Genomic DNA, 21,330 nt, shown 5'->3' on the forward strand with positions numbered 1-21,330 from the left:
GCACCGAGGGCCACTGTCTGCACGGGGCCTGAGCTGCGGCCACATCGAGGGGGCCCTCCTGCAGCCCAGAGGAGCCCCAGGCACCAAACCACTCGGCTAGAGCCTAGAGCGTGTGAGGAGGTGCCCCGAAGCACTGGGGCAGGTGCACAAGGCAGACAGAGGAAGGAGGTGGGTGGGGTCCGCGTAGATCAGACGGTGAGGGCTCTGGGGGAAGGAGAAGTCGCTCAGGCCCTGAGGGTGGAGGAGGGCTGCAGGTGTTGGCAGAGCGTGTAGAGGGCCAGGCCGATGGGAGACGGCTTTGGGGTTCCCGTTGGGGGATGGAGAGCTTCGGGAGGTTCAGCCCGTTTGGCCAGCATCTGCCCCAAACGTGCCGATCTGCTTGCTTCCTCAGCTGCCCTGCTCCAGGCCCCCAGCCTGATGACCGGCACTCAGCCACCTCCTTGGCCTCTGGCTCTGTCCCAGAGCCCAGCCCCGCCTCTGCACAGCTCCTTCGGGCCCACACCCCATTCCTCCTGCGCCAGCCCCCTCCTCTACTTTGCGCGGCCGCCTCCTTGTGCCTTTGACCTAGCCGGGCAGGGGCACGGAGGTGGGGTATTTGTGTAGTTGTTCCTTTATTCATCCCCACGGATGCTCGCGCTCACGGCACCGACAAGGGTCCTTTGCTGGAAACCTCCGCGATGAGCTCACCGGTTGGCCTCGCCGGCTCAGGCCGTGGTGCAGGCTGGCGCCCAGAGAGCCCATGAAAGGGTGCGGAGGGCTTGGGGGGGGGCTGTGTCGAGGAGAGCCTGTGAGGACTGAGGAAGGGCTCCCGGGCAGAAGGGACAGTCTGGGCAAAGGCCAGATGTGAAACGCTGTGACCGATGGGTCTGGCTGGGACACAGAAGGAGGGGGTAGGGGGCAGGCCAAGGCCGGAAGTGCCTTGAATGTGGGGGCGAGGTGCTGGGATGCCTCTGGGGCCTCACTCCTGGGATAGGACAGGTCCTGTGGAAGGCGGAGCTGCTGTGGGGCATCTGATCCAGGGCGAGACCGAAGGGCCCGTGGAGCTCATCCTAGAGATTTTCATAGACCGGGTTAAATTCGCTGTCATTCGTAAATCTGTGCATTTTCTCCTGGGGAAAAAAAAGGAAGGAGGGAAGGAAGGAAGGAAGGAAGGGGAGAGAAAGAGAAAGAGAAAGGAAGGAAGAAGAAAAGGAAGGAAGGAAGGAAGGGTAGGACACAAGGAGAGAAGAAGTGGAGAAAGGAAGGGAAAGAATAGGTAGGAAGAGAACAAAGTTGTACTAATGCAGTTTTAGGCAGAGGCGCAGCTCTGACTGGGAGGCCTGTCCTTGTCCCCAAGGCCACCTCACCAGTCTCTTCCTCCACTCCACCCACCCTTGCTCTCTGCCCTCCAGCCCTTCCGCCTCCCCACATGCTCTTCCCTCTGCCTTGGGTGTTCCCCCACCCCACCAACTCCCCGACCACCACCTACTCCCCCTGCAGGGTTTGGTTCAGCACCCCCGAAAACCCCCTCCCCTGGCCGTAGTCTGATGCCTCCCCCCAGCACACCCCTCACAGGGGGCTGCAAATGCCTCTGTTTGTCAGTGAGTGTTCCTGCAGACCCGAGGCTCCCGAAGGGGCCAGCCGTCCTGGCGACACCTCAGAGCCTGGCACAGGGCGGGCACTGCCTAGGATGGCCCAGACATCCTTGGGGGTCTCGGCCCTGCTTCCAGTCAGGGCCTAGTTCGGGGCTGAGTAGAGCACGGGCTTGGAGAAGAGGAGTCAACAATGCCAGCCTGGGCCTCCTGGGCTGGGGGGAGGTCAAGTTCCAGCTCCCTCACTTCTGACGGCTCTTCCAAGATGCCCGTGGGCCCACCCACTACCCCAGGGCTCCTGTACTGGCTCGATGAGCCCCCTGCACCTTATGATGCCCAAAGCTCGGGTGTAGACATTACTTAACCTGGAACTCATTTGAATTCAGGGCAGTTGGTTTTGTAGGAAAGGGTCACTCATCCAGTTTACAGATGAGCAAACAGGTTTCAGAGAAACCATGACCGGTGGCGCCTGGGTTGCTCAGTTGGTTGAGCGTCTGACTTCGGCTCAGGTCATGATGTCCCCGTTCGTGGGTTCAAGCCCCGCGTCGGGCTCTGTGCTGACAGCTCAGAGCCTGGAGCCTGCTTCGGTTTCTGTCTCTCTATCTCTCTCTGCCCCTCCCCCGCTTGTGCTCTGTCTCTCTCAAAAATAAACATTAAAAAAAAAGAGAGAGAGGGAGAGAAAGCATAATGATCAAGTGATATGCCTTGGCCTCCATCATGATGAACACGGACCCCTGACCGGGCCAGCTCAGGCTGGCACCAGCCCCGACACCAGCTTCCAACTTTAGCCAGTGTCAGCCTGGGGACAGCTGGAAACCTAATAACCCCTGCCCGATCGACCAGTGTAGACATTGCTCACACCGCAAAACCCTACGGGGCCCCAGTACCACGTTTGACCCTCATGGCAAGTCTGTGACTCAGCTTACAGAGGAGGGGACTCGGGCTCAGAGGTAAGCCCCTCGGCCAGGGCTGCGCAGCTGCCTGGGGACAGAGCAGGGGTTCAAACCCACTAGTCCTCTTTACCACTAGGCCGCCTGCCTAGGGGAGAGGGCTCTGATTCGACTGTAAGAGGTTCACTCCTGTGGTCCTATTTACCCCCATTTCACAGATGAGGAGAGAAGGTCCCATGGAGTAAAAAGGGGAGCCTGGCACGCTGCCCCACCCCCCTGCATACCTGGGAGACAAGGCCGTGGGTTGGGGGGCAGCCTGCTGGGCACGGTCTGGATGCAGGAGTAGATTTCAGTGTCTCTGCCCTGTAGAGACTGTGGGAAAGGGCAAGGGTCAGAGGAAGGTGACCTGGGGGGCAGGGACTGGGTCCCAGCAGCCAGGCCTCCCCGTTATGATCACCTCTGCCTGCGGGCACCCAGGAAACAGGGCCCTTTGGGCCACAGCCTGTGAGGGGACAGTTACCTCGCCCAGCTACGTCATGCACGGCCATACCACTGTACCTTTGCACCTGCCCTCCTCTCTCTCGCGGAACCGCTTTGCCCTTTCCCACTTGTTCACGGAGACTCTCCTCTCTGTGCCCCCTGTTATCTGCCTCACACCATCTCAAGGTCTTCTGCTCAGCCTGGGTGGGCCCTCTACAGGCTTCTGCCAGGGGCCCAGATCCACTCCCACAGTCCTTGCCGGTCCTTAGGCCCTCCAGAGCCTGGTTGCCAGCAGTCCCGGCCATGACACCCATGGCCGTGGTTCCAATAGGATGCCCTCCCGGCACCTGTCCTCACTCCCTGGGTCCAAAGCCACTGCACCCATGAGGGTCCTGGCCACCCATCCACCCCTATAGGATTCCTTTGACCACCCCCCCCCCCCCGCGGCCCCTGCTCACAGATGACTTAGGCACCTGCCGGGTCATACACCTCTCCCATTAAGCTGTACCTGGTGCGTGTCTGGGTCACTGAACCTACAGCTTGCTGGGCATACTTGGAGACTGGCACCACAGGAGCTATGATGAGGGGGCTCCTTGCTCACCAGGGCGTGTGCCTTGAGGCCACAGTTACTCTTGGCCTAGCTATGAACAGCCTGGCCAGAGGTGTCAGGACGGTAGAAAGAGCTAGGCCTTGAAATCAGACAAGAGTAAGCATCGCTCTCAGCTCTGACCATGTGCCAGCCCTGGACAGCCCCTGGAACTCTCTGTGTCTGAGTTTCCTCACCTGTGAGATGGGAATAATCATATTTTACCTTGCAGGCTCAAAGCACGATTAAATGAGATATTGTATGTTTGGCACAGGGTTTGGCAAATAGTAGGTGCTGAACACCTACTGAATGACTATGAGTTGAACAATTGTCCGGGAAGGCTTGGTGCCTCCCTCCCCTCTCTGCGGTCAGAGCCTGGACCCTCCTCCAGACTCTGCGGGGCACCCGGGTCCCATGCGAGGAGCAAACGCTGTTCTTCGGGGTTGGCACATCAGAGCCACCAGAGCCTCGGCGAGAGGCAGGAACCTTCCCTTCCCGCGCGCGTACATGTCATATGGAAGCCGGCTGGTTGCCAAGGAGGTGGTTTCCCTGGCAACAGGCAAGCAGGGGTTGCCGAGGCAGGCTGGAGAGACAGGTGGTGCTCTGAGGCAAGGGAGGGGGGAGGTGGGGAGGAGAGGAGGGAGGGAGGCGCTGAGAGGTAGCAGTGCATGAAAACCCGAGTAATAAACCATTGGCGCTCCGGAGACCCTCACTTCAAGGGCATCACACACAGAGATAGCTAGGCAGCCCTGGGGATCAGTTCAAGGGGCCCTGAGTCAGGGGTCTTGAGGAGAGGGGCTTCTGACCCTCTTCCGGGGAGGGAAGGGGGCCAGACTGCCCCAAGGAGAAGCCCCATCTCCAGTGGAAGGCGACCTCTAGGGCCCCTGCTCAGGCCTCTCTGGTCTTCAGGCCTGCCTGGCACACAGAATAGGCATCTGCTACTCAGCAGCCCTGTGCCCCCAGCCTCTGTCCGCCAGACCTGGATCTCCTCCGAGCTGGCAGGCTTTCCAAGCTGGACATTTCCGATCACAGAGTGAAGGGGAAAAAGGGCCTCCCTGCTGACATCTCAGCAGGGGAGCCGGTCTGGGGTCCCACACGTGGCTCCCTTCTCCCTCACGTCCAGCCCACGTGGGCTGCCTGTCACACATGAGCCCAGAGAGGCTCAAAGATGTCTCGGGTCACACAGCCCCCTTGGGTGACAGAGCCAGGATTGAAACTCAGGCCTCCTGCCCCAGCTCCACGCACTCCCCCTGGGCCAGCCAGCGGCTGGGGGACTTCTGAGACACAGAAGAACACCCTGTCACGGGACCCCACCGGCCTCTGACCCTGCTGAGGGCAGGAGAGGCAGGGGGGCTGAGGGCAGGGCAGGCTGCAGGGGTCGCTGCCAGTTAGCAGCTGCTGAGTGAAGCCTTTGACAAGCCCTGACCTGCTGGGCTGCATTTGCATTCAGGGTGTGACCCGCTTCGCTGGGCTGTGAAATGCCTGGCGGGCCTGGGGGCTCCGCACCTCCTGGCCTTCCTTTGTGGTGATGGGAACTGCCTCCCTCGGGGCGTGCCTGCTGGGAGAGGACTGCCCTGGCCTCTCAAAGGGCTGCACTGGGCTGGGCTGGGCTGGGCTGGGCTAGAGCAGGGCTGGGCTGAGCTAGGCTGGCCTGAGCTGGGGCGGCACGGGAACGTACTGTGCTCAGGCCGTGCTGGCCTGTGCTGCGCTGGGCCAGGGCTGTTTGTCTGGGACCCGGGCCCCCCAAGTCCTTTGCTTCCTGCTGCTCTGTGGGCCACAGTGCTGACCCAAATGGCTGTCAGTGCTGAAGTGTGGAGTCAGTGGCAAAGCCTCCCTCCAGGTCCGCTGAAGCCAAAGCTGAAGTCAGCTGCCCCGGGGCCAGGACCTAGAACGAGGGTTCTAGACATTGGTCCCCCTGTAAGACCTACCCCTCCCTGTGACCAGGAAAACGCAGGAGCTGCACTCTCGCGGGCACCTGCACTTAGGGACTTGCACAACGCACTCTGGGGGCAGCTGGGGGCAATTTGGGGGTGTTGTGCCAAAAGGGGCAGTGCTCATCGGAGAAGAAGTACCTCTGCTGTAGGTCAAGGTCCTGGCATGTCTGAAATGAATGGCCCACTGAGGGGACAGGAGTCCGGGGAGGCAGGGCTGGAAGAGCCCTCCAACGAAGGCTGCCAGGCTGACGAGCTGGCAGTGGGGAGTCCCTGGAGGCTTCTGAGTGGGAAGCGACCGCATCGATGGTGTGTTACTGAGGTCCCCCCGCTGCAGTGGGCAGGAAGGAGGGCAGCAGGCCAGGCTGAGGATGTAGCAGAGCTGAGGGTGGTGTTCCGCAGAGCAGATGCCCCACATGTGCCCCGGGGTGCCCAGCACCGAGCCCCGTGGAAACCCAGGCATCTGGAGGGTAAGAACGGCCCTCCACTTGTCCATATGGCACTTGCCTGCTAGGCACCCACTGTGTGAGACAAACCACGGTCACAAAAGTAAGAGGTGGCCATAAGGACCACAGAGGGACACGGAGAAGGAGGATAGGGAGGTTGGGGTCGTGGAGGGGGTGGGGAGCTTGTATTCTGAAAGGGAGGTCGGGAAAGACCTCATGGCCAACGTGCCATCTGAGCAGGGTGCCGGGGAGGGAGGGAGCAGCCCCCATGGACAGCTGCAGAAAGGACACTCCGGAACAGAGGGCACGGCCGACAGCAAGGCCCCGTGGTGAGGGAATGCCTGGTGTTTGGGAACAGCAAGGAAGCCAGTGTGACTGGAGAGAGGGGGAGACCATGAGGGCAGAGCTCGTGGAGGCTCTGTCGGGGGCTCTGACGTCAACTCTGAGTGAAGCAGGAACCTTGGGAGATCGGTGGCAGTTGTGAGAACGTGCTCCCCAGACCTCCAGGCCCAGGGACCAGTACTGACCAGGGTCCCCAGCTGCGGGGCTCTGGAAGCCATCATCATGGGTACACGGAAGCCACGGAGGCCCTGGGGGCTCCTCCCAGCCGGTGGCCAAGCACAGTGGGGGTGCCCGCACAGCCTCCTACCCTGGCAAAGGACCTCCTCTCGCATGCGTGCGCACCCCCACCGGCCTTGCCGAGCCTTCCCTAGACCGTGCGGCCTCGGGACTTCCTCTCTGCCGTCCTTCCCACTTTCCTCACTCAGGACCAGCTCTGCATTGGTCTGATGGCTCGTCCGGCCTTCCCCATTTTCTCTCACAGGTGGTTTCCTTACTAAGACCATTTCAGGTTCGCCCCAGCTCTGTGGCTGCTTCTCTGACTCCCCAAGGGCCCCGAGCAGAGCGAATGTGATCTGTGCTCGAGCAAGATCCCTCTGGCTGCTGCCCAAGGACAAGGATAACAATAGGCCAGCTGATCAGAAGCCAACTGCAAGGCAGCAGACAAGAAACGGTGGTGGCTCCCACCAGCGTTAGCACCGGGAGGGGGGCGGGGATTCCGGACACGCTATGAAACGCGATGCGCTGACAGATCAGATACGAGCCGTGACAGAAACAAGGGAAGGACGACTTCCAGGGCTCAGCCTGGACAACTGGAAGGCTGGAGCAGTCCGTCCCTACAACGAGGACCAGGAGTCGAGGCACCTCAGTGGGTAAAGACTTGGAGGCTGGTCTGAGAGAGAAGCCGGTGACTCAGATGGAGGGACTCTGGTGTTCAAAGGGGGTGTCTGGGCTGGACGTAGAAACGTGAGAGTTGTCAGAATATAGATGGTGTCAGACCTCAAGGCTGAGTGAGATCACCCAGGGGTTGAAGGTGGGGAAGAAGATCACAGAGAAAGGGTCCCAGGACTGGACTCTGATGTTGAGAAGTCAGGGTTCCACGAGGAACCAGTGAAAGAAGCTAAGGAGGCCCCGGCAGTGAGTCTGAGGAGGGGGCATCACGAGGGTGTAGAATGTTCTGGAAGCAAGTAAAGAAAGCGTGTCAAGGAGGGAAGAGAGTTTGGTAGTGTCAGATGCTGCTGATTCATTAAGGAAGATGAGGACCAGGATTTAATCCAATGACATTTGGATGTAACAAAGTGGAGGCTGATGGTGACCTTGAGGAGGAAGATTTTGATGAATACCTGGGCAGGAAGCCCTCCTGAGGGGGGTCGGAAAAGGAGAGAGAGGAACTGAAGACAGAGAGTTTTGACATTTCTGTTATGAGTCGTGGAGAAAGGGCAGGGTCACTGGAGAGGGACGTGCGCTCGATGTAAGAAATCCAGGATGGAAGAAACCATAGCACGTTTGCAAGCTGTAAATGCAATATTCTACTGTTAAACCCTACTTTACAGATTAGGGAACCAAGACTCAGAAAGTTTAACAGAACCTATGAGCAAAAGAAGTAGGCTTCGAACCCCAGTCTGCCTGACCCACTCCAAATCCATGCCCCTGAATAGATTACTGTTAAAAAAACAAATTGGAGTGGGTACAGCTTTTTTTTTTTCCTCATGCCAACAATATGTCATGAGTATTTTCCCACATGAATAAAAAGGAAGACTTGACATAATTAAAAGGAGAAATATACAAATATACAAAGAGATGGACAGATTTAACTCACTTCTCTTAACATCTGATAGACCAAAACCAAAAACTGATAAGGAAATGGAATATTTTATACAGCACGATCAACAGACTTGACCCAATTAACACACGTAGAACACCTAGTCAGCCGCGCACAATGCAAGTTCTTTGCAAGTGCACACAATACAGGCTGAGCCATAAAGTAAGTTTCGAGAGACTTCAAAGGATTAAAATCATACAGACTATATTCCCCGATCACAGTGGAATTGGCGAGAAATAAAAAATGGAACAATGACTAGAAAGTAATTAAACATTTGAAAATGAAGCAAAATACTTTTAAACAACCCATGGGGTAAGGAAGAAATCCCAACAGAAAATTTAAACTGAAAGATAATAAAAATATGACATATCAAAATTTGTGGGATACAGCTAAAGCCATAATTAAAGGGAAGTTCATAGCTTTTAGTGCATAGATGAGAAACGAAGAAAGATTGGGACACCTGGGTGGCCCAGTCGGTTGAGTGTCCGACTTCCACTCAGGTCATGATCTCACGGTTCGTGAGTTCGAGCCCTGCATCACAGAGCCTGCTTTGGATCCTCTGTCCCCACCCCCCCCACCACCTCTCTGCCCCTCCCCTGCTCACTCTCTCTCTCTCTCTCTCTCAAAAATAAACATTAAAAAAAACAGAATTAACGAATTCAACAAGGTCACTCTATATAAAGTCAATATGCAAAAGCCAATCATATTTCTACATACTTACGATAGACAATTAGGAAATAAAATTGAAATGGGGCTAACACCTGTATGTGAAATCCCTAACGTGAGACTCAATGACATAACAGGTGTAGAATCCCACCACAGTGCCTGGCACGTAGTAGGCACTCAACAAACGCTCCTGAAGTCATCACCCCTGTCGTTAATGTCATGCCTTCCTGCCCAGCCGGTAGGGACCAGCCTCAAGGGCTCCCAAAGTCTGTGGCCTCCCTTCACCTCTCCTTTCTTGTCCCGAAATCTCTTGAAACCACCCCTTAACCCCGCGGGGCCGTTGGGCTTCTTCCACACACCCTGGAGAAGTCTGCCTGAGCCTCGGAGTAATCTAAACACGGGCAGGAAAAAGATGTTCCGTGCAGAAGTGAGTCTCTTCCATTAAAACCACGCTGGTAGAAGCATATTTATTCATGTGGAAAGATGTTCACGAGATATTGCAACACGAACAAAAATAGCTGTACTACTCCAATAAAAAAAAAAAGTACGTGTGAGTGTGTATATGGGTCTCTTTGTATGTATTTATAGAAAAAAGACTGGAAGGTATAGAAGTCGATGTTACTAGTATTTATCCTGGAAGAAAATAGGCTTAGGATGATGGTTATTTTCTTCATAGACATACGTACATGTATAAGAGAGAGAGAGAGAGAGAGAGAGAGACAGAAAGATCGTGTGTGTGTGTGTGTGTGTGTGTGTGTGGAGAGAGAGAGAAATGTTTTTATTCAAAAGCTGACACCAGAATCCCTCACAGGGAAAATACCCTGAGTCGTCGAGAGAGCAGAGGGGACATGGGGAAGTCTGAGACCACGTGGGAAAGTGGCTGATGGAAATTCCCCGGAGTGGAGGGCTGGCCGTGTTCTGTTCCATTTGGAGCCTTTGGTGCTGGAGGGACATTGCCTCTGCCCCATCCCCATCTGTCCCCTCAGGACATAGGACATCTGTCCCCATCCTCAGGAAGTAGGGCCATACTCTGAATGCCCTCTGTGTGGCCCCGAGTCTCCTGCGTGTCCGGGTGGTGGGAACAGACCAGCGACAGCAGGTCCCCGGCAGAAACGTGCAGGGGCAGCCCTCGAACACCCCCCTGGGGAGCCCGCAGGTCCCCGGCAGGGCTTGGTACCTCCAGGTGTGGAGCCGAGATCCTGACCTGGCAGCTGTCGGTCTCATGGTGCCGAGAGCCCAGCTGACACCGGGTGGCATTTATTCACTTCCTCTACAGTGAGCATACGCCGCTTGTGGAACGAAACTAGACGTAGCTGAAAAGTCACCTTCCCGGCCGCTGGGCAGAGAGGGGCTGCGTGGGGACCGTGGGGACCGGTGGGCGGGCTCATTCACACCCCCCGGGAGCGCCAGGCTGAGCCTCCCCCAGGTAGATACGAAGACAGGTACAGCGACAGGAAATGCTTATGACACGACATCCCAGCTCATCCCAGCTCGTGTCTCTGCTTGATTTTAAGGAGAAGAAGCAATGCCTGCGTGTGGGGGAAGGGAGGTGTGAAAAACTGAAAAGCGTTGATGTGTTAAGGGCTCGCGATGGCGCCTGACCTTTCCCTCTTTCTGCTGTTTGCTGTGATGCTGTTCGTGCAATAAAAACAGGAAAGAGCTGCTGAGCCGGTCAACGTCACTCATTCCTCCCCACCTCGTGCCCCGGCTGGCCCTTGTCCCAGAAGCGGAGGGGCGTGCCAGGGAGCGGGGCCCGGTGCCACCTCACAGCTCCCTGCCCGCCAGGGGCCAGGGGCCACACGCTTGCTCATCTTCACAGAAATCCCGCCAGGGTAGAATTCTTGTCCCCAGTTTGCGGGCTGGGAACTGGAGGCTCAGAGGTCACGCAGCCGGTACATGGCTGAGCCGGCCCCGGCCCCTGTGCCAGGCCTGAGAGAGGCAGAGGGAGCCCAGGCCCCAAGACTCACTGTGTAGATGGATTCGGCCACAGGCTGTTCCTGGCCGTGGGCGGTGCCGGGGTCCAGGTGCTTCAGGGGAGCCCGCATCTGTCCCTGCGAGGAAAGGAGTCGGGAGTCAGGGCGGGGGATGGGCAGCTCCCACCGCGCAGACCACCCCCCCCCCCCCACCGGGGGAAAAAATAGCAGATTGTCACCAGGCGGCTCAGAAATTGATCACTCAGCACCTCCTCCCACCCACCTTCCCCGAGGAAACGGGGCAAATGCCTCCAAGACCCACGTCGAGCCACCCATCTGCCTGCGCTTACGGAGCGGTCAAGACCCCCACGGGGTCAGCCAGTGCCCGGCTCAGGGGAGACAGCAGTGCAGGACACGGTGACAGGGCCCCTGGCTACGGAGCTTACTGCTGTGGGTGGTCCAGTGTCCAGTGCCACTCTGCCCCTCATTGGCCCTGTGGCCTCATTCATGCCACTTCCCCCCTCCGGGCCTCACTTTCTCCAGCAAGAGCCCTCCTTTGCGAGATTGTTGCAGAGAGGCGGGGAGGTGACCAGGGCATGAGTACTTGGCACTCAGTCCTCGGCCAACCAACACACGCCCGTCAGCCACCTCCTGTTGGCCGGGTGGTCCAAAGAGGTGGACGCCGTCCCGCGTTCCTGGAACCGAGGACCCCGTGGGGAGACGGATGATGAACTCCCAGTTTTGCCAAAGCAGGGTTCATGCGCTGACCGACAGGACAGAGAGCCTCCGGCGCACTCTGAGGGGGGGGGGCACGCCCCTCACCTGGCAGAAAGGGGGTTTTAACCCTGAACGCTGAGGAACTATGTCGGGCAAGAGAGGGAGGGGAGGCAGGCAGAGGGAACGGCATGTGCCAAGGCCCTGAGGTCTCCAGGAACTTCAAGAGAGTCAACGTGGCCAGAGAGAGGCGAACCTGCCACAACGAGCAGGGCTGAGCTAACAGTGTGGTCTCAGTGGAAAACATCTGAGCGCTTCCAGCGGGAGAACGGCCCTCCTCCTGGCAGGCACCACACCGCCACCAATGGAGCCACGGCGGCCTCGTCTCGGGGCAGGGGCTGATTAAAAATCCTGGCCGCCTGCCCGTCCCCAGCCCGTTTACTCGGATTAGCTCTCCAGAGCTCCTCAACTGTCAGGCAGGAGCCGGCGCCACCCCGGTCGCAGCCTAATCATCGCCCAGGAGAGGAAGGCTCACCGGATGCCAGGTGGGGCCCTCTCTGCGCGCATCCCCCGCCCTACCTCATGTGCTTCTCAACACACCGGCAAGACAGGTTTTCACGTCACCTCCGTTCCCCACGTGAGGACGGGGAGGCTCAGAAAGGGCAGGCGACCCGCCTGAGCGACCCCCCGCCGGAGCCGGAAGGGGCAGAGGTAGGATTTGAACCCTGGTCCGTGTGATTCACCAAGATGGCCGACCTGAGAGTATCAGTTTTCGCCTCTCTGTTTTGTCCGAACGTGCGGGTCTCGTAGGCGGTTAGATAGGCGTTGGCACCCGCGTGGCACTTCACAGCTTACAACACAGCCCTGCGACTTGCCCTTGTTTGATTCTCTTTACTGCCTGCGGAAGTAGACCCTACAGAGGGGGAAACTGAGGCATGTCTAGCTAGTCACTGACCGCCTTTGCACGGAACCTAGACGTCCTGTTCCAAATCTAGTGTCCTTCCCCTGCACCATCTGTCACAGAGGCCATGGCTCACCTCAAGACAGCCGGGGCCTGGTGCCTCTCCCCTCGCTGACCCTGCCAAGGCTGGTGGGTGTGAGCTCATGGGCAGGGGCTCTTCTGGGCCCTGGGGGTGGGGGGGAGGGGCAAGACCCAAACCTGTCCTCGTGGTGCTTCTCCTGAGACCCGTGGGGCCACCAGGCAGGTAAGTACCATTGTGGGGGTGTGGGAGGGAGCCCCGAGACTGCCAGGGGGCCGGGGCAGACTGCGGAGGGCTTGCCGTGTCTCCCGAGGATGGGAGAAGAGTCTGAGAAAGTGTCTCAGGCCACGGGGACGACGCACGGAATAGCCTGAGGGCAGGAATATCGGGTGTCGGGGACACGCTCGAGGACGGACTGTCCGAAGGAAAATAGCTGATGGAAGTGAAAGGTGAAGGCAGCACATGAGCAGGAGGCTGGCGAGGGCGTTGCCACACGAGGCGGGGTCCACAAGCCACCAGATTTGGTGACATTTGCATTTTCTAAGGCTTCTCCACTCCCGCCGGTTTGGGTGGGCTGCAAGTGGCAAGGGGCGGTAAGGGGAAGAGGCAAGAGATCTCCAGGAGTGGGGGTGGGGGGAGTCCTGGGGTGTGGCGCAGAGGGGGTGCCCCCCTCGAAAAATCAGTTGAGCGCATTTTGTTTCGGGGCTGGGGATGCTCCGCCCTTTGGAGCCAGCCTTGCCCTACCCAGGTGCCTTGTTCCCTGCCATCAACACGTGCCCTTCCAGTTGGGCTTTTCAAATGAATACACCAATCCGCGTGGCCGCCAGCAGCTCGGGAAACCTGGAGAGCCCCAGCTTCCCCCTCTGTGAAATGGGAACAATCCCGTCGCCTTGCCTACCCCACAGCCTGGCCATCTTCGACTCACCTTCCAGGTCTCAGTGCTCGCTTACTAAGCCGCTCCTCCCACGAGCACTGAGCATGTGTCAGGCTCCCCCTGGCAAGGGGGAGACGAAGTCCCTGCCCTCTAGGGCTTAAGTTATGGTGGCGGAAACAGTGGCAAACACAAAGCACAGGTGCGGGGAGCAGGGCCGAGGGGACAGGAGTGGAAGCAGGGAGACGGGTGAGGGGTGCCGGCAGCCCCAGGCTGGGGGGCGGGGCAGGGGAGAAGGGGCTGGATCGCAGACAAGATTGTGGGCAGGGCTTGCTGTGGGGGAGGGGGAGGAGCCCTTCACAGCTCTAAGGCTTTGGGCTGAGCATCTGGGGACATGGTGCCATTTGCAGAGACAGGGCAGATCTGGATGCTAAAGAGTGACGTCAGGGGCAGGGGGGTGCGGACGCCTGTGGGCCTCACACAGCGGGCCTGGTCTGGAGCCCGGGGAGGAGTCTGGGCAGCGTCAGGGGTGAGGAACATCACTTCAGGAGCAAAGCCATCACCAGGGAGTGTAGACCGAGCAGGGAGAGCACGGAAGAAGGGGCCTGAGACGTGCAATGTTTAGATATGTGTGACCAGCCCAGGGCTGCCCGGGGGTCCTGGAACCCGGGGAAGAAGCCTGTGGCGGAGGAGGGAGACCTGCTGTGTCACATGCCCTCAAGGGCTGAGGACCGATCAGCCTGCTCCCGGAAGCCAACCTTCATCCCCAAGCCGGGTGGGAGCCCTCCAGCCTGCTCTCGTGGCAGGAAATCATCGGCCTTTTCTGGGCCAGTGGTTCCCGGCTTCGATTCATTTCTCCACAGCTGCCTGTGCTCCTGGGGTCCTCTGTGCCTCCCCCTCCCTTCTCCTCTTGCCTCTTGGCCCCCATGGCCGACTGCCTGGCCTGGTCACGGGCTGGGAGGGCCCCCTGCGTGCTCGGTTCCTGCACTCGGTTCAAACCATGCTGGCCTGCGAGGGGACGGGCCACTGGCGGCCATCCAACTCTGGAGCGGCATCCACGGGGTCTGCATCCCAAATTTGGATCCCGTTCCGGGGAGCTCTGGGGACACAACACGAAGGCAGCGGTAACTTGTGGCCTTCCGAGTTCTCTCTCCTTCAAGGCCGGGTCTTGCACCAGCCCTTCCTTCCATACGTGCGCGGAGGGAAGACAGGACGTGTCTAAGCACTTCGTTCCCCTGGGGGTCAGGCACCCAGCTGGTGCCTCGCAGGCGCTGTCTTTTCCACCCTGGCCAGGTGAGGGGGAAAATCTCTCCTTCTCCCGATTTCTGGAGGAGGAAACCAAGGCTCAGAGAGGGCTATGGCTCGAAGCGAGGGCAGGGACTGCATCTGTCTTGCTTTCCACTGTGTCTGGCACTCAGCCCAGTGCCTGGCATATACTAGATATTCGAGAGCTATTCCTGGAAGGAGGCAGGGAAGGTAGGAGTCATTGAAGCCAGGCAGCAGGGTGAGGGGCCGGGATTGGAAGTCAAACTGGGATCGCCTGAGTTTGACCCCGCCTCCCAAGACTTCCCTGAGCACCTACTCTGTGCCTGGTGCCTCCTTGGCCTCGCAGGACCCTAGACCCACTCATCACAATCCTGTTTTGCAGAACAGCGGCTGAAGCGGAGGCTCAGGGTCAAGGTCTCGCCCTGACCCGGCTCTGCCCTCCACCTGCTGTGCTTTGCGCCCACAGAAGCCGCTTGTGCGGTCACTCACATAAGCCTGGCGTGGGGGTCCGCAGACGGAGTGTGGGTCCCTCACCACCCCCGCCTGAAGCACGGTTTCTGGGTCCACACCCCAGTTCCAGTAGATGTTCGCTGAGGGGCAAGCCAATCAAGAGCCGCCCTGCCCGTTGCCGTCATGGGAAGAGCAGAAGTGGTGCAGGATGAGAGCCAAGCTGGACACACAGTAGGTGCTCAGCACGTGTTGGTTGAGGGAGGGAGAGTGGGCCCAGTGGCGGGTGGGTCCCTGTCCTAATCCTGGGATTCCCGGGAGGCCCAGAGAAGCGTTTCCTGCCATCTTCTGCCTTCACTGCTCAGCTGTCCCTGTGGCCAGGCCAGGGGCAGGGGGTGGGGGGTGGAGGGCAAGGGCCCACGGAGCCGGCATGGCCCTCTCGGACCTCATGGCAGAGTCGGCACCTGGCCAGAGCAGAGCGGACCCCTTCTGCAGCTTGTCGGCAGGATGAGCCACATTAGGAACGGGTCATGCCAAGGCCACAGCCCCCATCTGTGGTGTCCCAAAGCAGATCACAGGACAGGAGAGGAACTGGAGGGGCAGCTGAGGTTGTCACCAGGCTCTGGCCCACAGCTGGCGGGAGAGGCAGCCTCTGGAAGTTAGTGGCAGATAAAGTGGCCGCGTCCACCTTTTTTGAGACCTTGGAGCCTTTTCTGGAAGAGCGGTTGTGTCTCCAGCCTTGAAACGAGGTGGGAAACTGAGGCCCGGGTTCAAGTCCCAGGCCTGCCATCTCTCCCCCCACCTCCCTGCACTCAGGCCACACGACCCACGTGGGTCTCCCTGCAGCTCCTGCCTCAGAGCAGCCACGCCTGCTGTTCCCCTGCGGGACACACTCTTCCTGATGTCTGCCTGTCCCCCATCCTTCCGGGTGTGCTGTGGGGAGGTCCTCCCTGGCTATTGCTTAAAATAGCAAGCTCCCTCGCTCCACACTCACCACTCTCTTCGCTTTGCTATATTTTCCCCCATCACTGATCGCATCCGTTATGCTACTTATTTGTGTATTTGTTTATAGTCTGTCTCCCCTCAGCTGGAATACAAATTCGATGAAGGCAGGGATTTCCTGGGGATGAATTTTAGTCATTGCTGTAGCCCCAGGGCCTAAATAGGACCCGGAATTTAGTAGGTGCTCAATAAATAAGCGTTGAATGAATGAACACATGAATTCCCATCTCAGGGTTCAGTGGGGGGTACTTCCCTGGGTGTAGATAGGGACCGGCACTTTGGGTGCAGCCGCTGAAACCTTCTTGACCCAAGCAGCCCACATGGCTGTGCGAGAGCCCTCGCCCCACACTCAGGGCCTTAGCTGACTGAGCTGTTCCCCAGGCTCGGCCCCCAAGGCGAGGAGCAGAGAAGCTCTTGGTCCCTAGAGAGGGGAGCAGTGGCCTGAGCTGCTCTGATTAAAGCCTTCAAGGAGCCAGGACAGAGGGTCCAAACCGCAGCCCGGGGCCCTGATGGCCATCTTTGCACCCCAGAGCTGCACAGAACCTGGCACCCACTGGGTAACGCATTATTCTTTCACCCAGCATTTACCGAGCACCCACCACGCCTGGGCACGCGCGGAGCCACGGAAACAAGCTTGCCCTGGTGTCTGTCTTCATGGCACTTGCTGCCTGGCAGGGAGGGCGGGCAGGCGTAAAACGAGAAACCACAGGGCTGGGTGACAAGGACCGCGACAAGACCCCTGTGGGGAGGCACCCCGAGCAGGAGTCGGCCAGGCGTGGAGCTGGACCAAACCGCCCAATCCACCTGCCCTCCAGCCCTGACGGCCACGTGCTTTCTGCACGACCAGGGGAAAGTCACCCCCCTCTCTGGGTCTCACTTCCCAGGGCTGCACGGTGGGGAGACACCTCCCTCACAGAGTGACGGTGGGACACAGATGAGAGCAAATGCTTCTTCCTTCCTTCTGGGGAGCTGGGGATCCAGAAAACCCAGGACAGGGGCTCCTGATCTGGGGAGCTAGAAATGTTGGCATGTGGGCTTGAGGCTTCCACCAGATACCCAGAAGGGCCCATGACCTGGAAAAGGCTGAAGAGCCCTGGTTTTGAGCAACGAGATCGAAAGGCAAGGAAGGGGTCCCTAGTGCAAGAGGCCAAGGCCCACTGGGACACCGCGCCCCTGAAGCCGCAGGGAACGGGGTGGGGAAACAGCGCCTCTGGGTGCGTGCATCCCCTACCTTCTTCCAGAGGAGCAGAGCCGTGACCAAGATGCTCAGCAGGGTCAGGAGGCCCGTGAAGCAAAAGAGCAGAAGCTCCTGGGCGCCCTGTGGGGGCTCTCGGTACCCTGTGTCTAGGAGGAGGGCAGGGAAGCAGAGGGTTAGTTCCCCGAGAAAGGCTGGGGCACACCCCACCCGGCCAACCCCCAGGCCCCCAATTCCCATGTTCTCCTTTACCCAGGACTCCACTCACAACGCTCCCTGCCGAGGGACCCCCCCCCCCCACCAAGCCCCCACCTCTACCAAGGTCCTCGCTTTTGGCTAAGCCCCTCTCTGTGTTTGCCGCCTTGATTCTGGTTAAGGGCAAGGACCACGTCTTTGCTTCTCAAGTGCCCCTGTCTCCGGGTGAACTGGTGCCACCGACGGCCGCTTGTGGGACCCTAGGCGAGTCGTGCCATCTCCCAGGGCCTCCTGTTTGCCGCAGGTGAGACGGGGCTCACGCGGGCAGGTGCGGTGAAGGTGAGGGGCCGGGTTTGTCCTGGGCCTAGCCGGTGGCTGGCCTGCACCAGGGGTGGGTGAAGGGCACAGTCCATCCCTTTATCCTTCCCTCCCACCCTCCCTCCCTCCATCTGGCTGGCAGAAAACTGCAGAGTGCCAACTCCGTGCCAGGCGCATCAGTGTCTGTTATTTATCAAACACTTCCTATTACCAGACACCAGCCCTTGCACACGGCATCTCATTCTTCCCCGTAAGAGCCCTTGACGGGCAGGGTTTTGCCATGAAGGCCGGGCCCACAGCCGCACCCTGGCCAGCCCAGCTCCGTGGCGTTCCCAGCCCCCAGCCCCCGCTGGTGGGAGGCCCCGGGGCAGGTCAGAGAGTCATGGCTTTGCTGATAGGCTGTTCGTAACTGTCTATAGTCATCGCTCCTTTGAGGATGTGATGAAACTAGGAAGCTTTCCCAGAAATACGCACATGAGCCCAGCGCTCAGTCACGGGCTGCCACAGACACACACGTGCAGCAGCCCAACTTGTGCCCAGCCCCCCCCCCCCCCCTCGCCACGTTGTGCCGGAGGGACACCAAGACCCAGGGCCCAGTGGTTTCTCTCGGGTACCCGTGGGGTGGCCAGAGGCATAGCTCCATCCCAGGCCTCTGTCCTTCCCGAACCGAGGTGGGTGTCGGCACGCCTGTGCGGCCAGGGGCTCCCCGAGGACACCCTGTTCTGTTTTGCCAAAGCTGATAGATGAGGTGTTCCCCGCTTTAGGTCCGGGTCCCCAAACCCTGCAGTGTGAACTCTCTGGGCCCTTCGCCCTGGGGAGAGCCCGGGAGGGAGCCTCACCTCGGACCAGGATGAAGATTCCTTTGCTGATTCTTATCAAGTTTGGCCAGTGCACGGAGCAGTAGTAGGTACCGGTGGCCGACGCATTGGGCAGCTGGGGCGTGACCCAGCATTTCAGGCTGTGCGTCTGGTTCTCTCGGACCGGGTGGGCTGAGCAGTTGATCTGCTTCTCGGAGCTCCTCTGACTCTGAAGGTCCACGTGAAAGTACCAGGCTGTGAAGTCCTTCAGTTCGGGGCTGTGCGGGTAGGAGATTTTGCAGCCAAAGGAGATGGCCTCGTTGGCCAGAGAGACCATGATGGGGGCGCCGATGTGGGTCACCAACTGTCCTCCTGCAGGGGACGGAAAAGGAGAGAGCGGGAGCTTACCCTCCGGGCCGCTTCAGTCCCTTCTCCCTCCTGAAGGCCTCGGCCCACACTCCTACCTTGCAACGCAGCCACGGCGTGCGGTAAAGCCAAGTGCTTTGTACGTACAACCCTGCATCCCTCAGCACACCCAAGGCAAAGTGTGTAAGAGCTCCAGTTCACAGAGGGGAAGAGTCCGAGGGTCAGGGAGGTCACCCTGCTAGCTTTCAATCTCTCAGCGGGTAGGGAGTGGAGCTGTAGCCCTGCCCAAGGCAGGCAGACTCCAGACCCCACATTCCTAACCGCATCCCTACTCAAAGGCCGGGAAGCCACGTTGGATAAGAGCACCGGTTGGAAAAGACCCAAAGCTGCCGAAGGACAAGGAGTAAAAGAGGAAGGAGGCAGGAGACAAAATCAAGAAACCCTTCCTGGCAGGAAGAACTTCCTGGCAGAAGACACACAGAGGGGAGCCATGGCTCTCCCCGGCCTGAAGGAGGAGGCACGCCAGGCATCAGGAGGGACAAACCTTGCCCTGAATCTGTCGCACCCAGCGGCGCTGTTTCCCCATCCCGTTCCCTGCGGCTTCAGGGGCGCGGTGTCCCAGTGGGCCTTGGCCTCTTGCACTAGGGACCCCTGCCTTGCCTTTCGATCTCGTTGCTCGAAACCAGGGCTCTTCAGCCTTTACCAGGTCATGGGCCCTTCTGGTTATCCGGTGGAACCCTCAAGCCCACATGCCAACATTTCTAGCTCCCCAGATCAGGAGCCCCTGTCCTGGGTTTTCTGGATCCCCAGCTCCCCGGAAGGAAGGAAGGAAGGAAGGAAGGAAGGAAGAAGCATTTGCTCTCATCTGTGTCCCACCGTCACTCTGTGAGGGAGGTGTCATCTGTCGCACCCAGATTCTGTCGGGACATTCTTTGCCCTGCCTAGCAAGGTCACGCTGGGGTCCTTCCCCCCCTCCCACCACGGGCCACTTCCCGCTCTGCATCCACTCCTGAGGCCCCTGGGCCTGGGACTCCCACCTCTTTATCTGGCCTCCTCCCACCCAGTCCCCAGACTCAGCGCGGGATCCACCCTTTTAGCCACATTGTCCCGTTTGGCCCTCCAGGCAACGGCACCAGGCCAGTGCTTCCTCTTGGGGGCCGGGAGGTTGGAAGCCAACCAAAACCACCAGGAAAGTGGTCTCGCCAGGGCCATTGAGGAGGCCTCTCCGCCTCCCCCCCCCCCCCCCCCCGCCCACCCCGGGGCCTCCGCGTCTCTTCTCTGTGTGTCTAAGAGGCCTGGGGAGGCCAGACACGCTGTCACTACTCCAAGGCCACCTTCCTGTTTGTCCAAGCAGGAAGACGTTCATCCAATTGTCTTCAAAATTATTTCCCCGTTTGAGGTATCCTTCTAGAAAATGATCTAACGTGCTAGTGTGATTAGGCCAATCTTTACAATTCGGGGGACATCCATAAAAAGAGATGGCCTTTGTTCTGCATTTTGCCAGGGTTCGTTATTTTATGGTCAGAAGGTTAGGATCGCGACAGTGTGTGGCCCCGGGTCAGGTCTGCCTCGGACAGGAGAGTCCCAGACTTCAGAGAAACCACACTCTCCAGCAGCAAAGAAGGAGGCAAGTGTCTGTCGACCAGGAAGGACGGACAACCGGGGAACAGCGGGTAAAAATCGAGGAGGAGGGGGGCAGGCCTGTCCCTGCCGAGAAGGAGCCTGGGTCCTGGCCGGATGGTGCAACCCACCGCCTTATTAGCAACCCCGGAGCCCGGACCACAGCAGCCCGGCTGCCACCTAGGCCATGCCAGCCCCTGCCCTGGCTGGGCACAGCTAAACACCACGACAACCCTTTGAGGCCACCACCGCAGCCCCGTTTTGCAGACAAAGACCCCAGAGGGGTCCTAGAGGCCCGGAGCCACGGAGTCCCTAAGTGGCCAAGCGGGATTTGAGCCCAGGCTTTGTCCGTGCTGAGGATGTGAAACCAGCCCCCGGACAAGGTGGGTAGTTGAGTCAGGGACACAGTCCTGTGTGGCCTGGCCTGGGGCTGGTTCACGGTGGCATCGACGCCACATGCAGATCCCTGGCCCAAGTCCCAGCTTCCCAGAGTTGGAGGCCAGGGGGCTGCGTGACAGAGAGCATGGGTGCCGAGAGGCTTGGAGAGGGCGCCCGCCTGCCCTTTGGGCACCTAGCCCTCACCCCAGACCCAGAGGGGCTTCAGTGGGACCCTCCCAAAGCTTGGAGTGTGTCCCCCACTGAACGAGGTGGGTTGGGGCAGAGCGAGCTCCCTGGGGACCCTCTTGCATTTCATGGGCCACCCAGAGGGGCACGCGGCCCAGGGAGGAGGACTTGAAGGCAGGACTTAAATTCCTGGGGCTGAGGAGGGAGGCAGAGCCGCAGGAGCACAGCCGGTGCACAAAAGTGCCCGAGGGGACCCACTGCCAGCCCTGTGGGTACCCAGAGCACAGGGCCAGCTGTCACAGCACCCACCAGCAGGGCTCCTCTGCCCTCTCCCTGCCCCTTCCCTGTCCC

At 59.3% G+C, this 21,330-nt stretch overlaps 1 protein-coding gene across 2 annotated transcripts in view; it reads right to left on the reverse strand.

Annotated features, from left to right (window-relative positions):
* Positions 1–592: 592 nt before the first annotated feature.
* Positions 593–21,330, reverse strand: part of NFAM1 (NFAT activating protein with ITAM motif 1) — a 32,445-nt gene continuing 11,707 nt past the window's right edge. For both annotated transcript variants that reach the window (XM_043562783.1, XM_043562782.1), the window contains exons 2-6: positions 18,472–18,801; positions 17,156–17,268; positions 10,699–10,782; positions 2,746–2,833; positions 593–1,109 (exon numbers count right to left, since the gene is read on the reverse strand). In XM_043562783.1, the coding sequence (XP_043418718.1) occupies positions 1,084–1,109; positions 2,746–2,833; positions 10,699–10,782; positions 17,156–17,268; positions 18,472–18,766 (606 nt within the window). In that variant the 5' untranslated portion in view covers positions 18,767–18,801 and the 3' untranslated portion in view covers positions 593–1,083. The remainder of the gene's footprint in view (positions 1,110–2,745; positions 2,834–10,698; positions 10,783–17,155; positions 17,269–18,471; positions 18,802–21,330) is intronic.

Source organism: Prionailurus bengalensis, chromosome B4, assembly GCF_016509475.1.
Source record: "Prionailurus bengalensis isolate Pbe53 chromosome B4, Fcat_Pben_1.1_paternal_pri, whole genome shotgun sequence".
Lineage (NCBI taxonomy): Eukaryota > Metazoa > Chordata > Mammalia > Carnivora > Felidae > Prionailurus > Prionailurus bengalensis.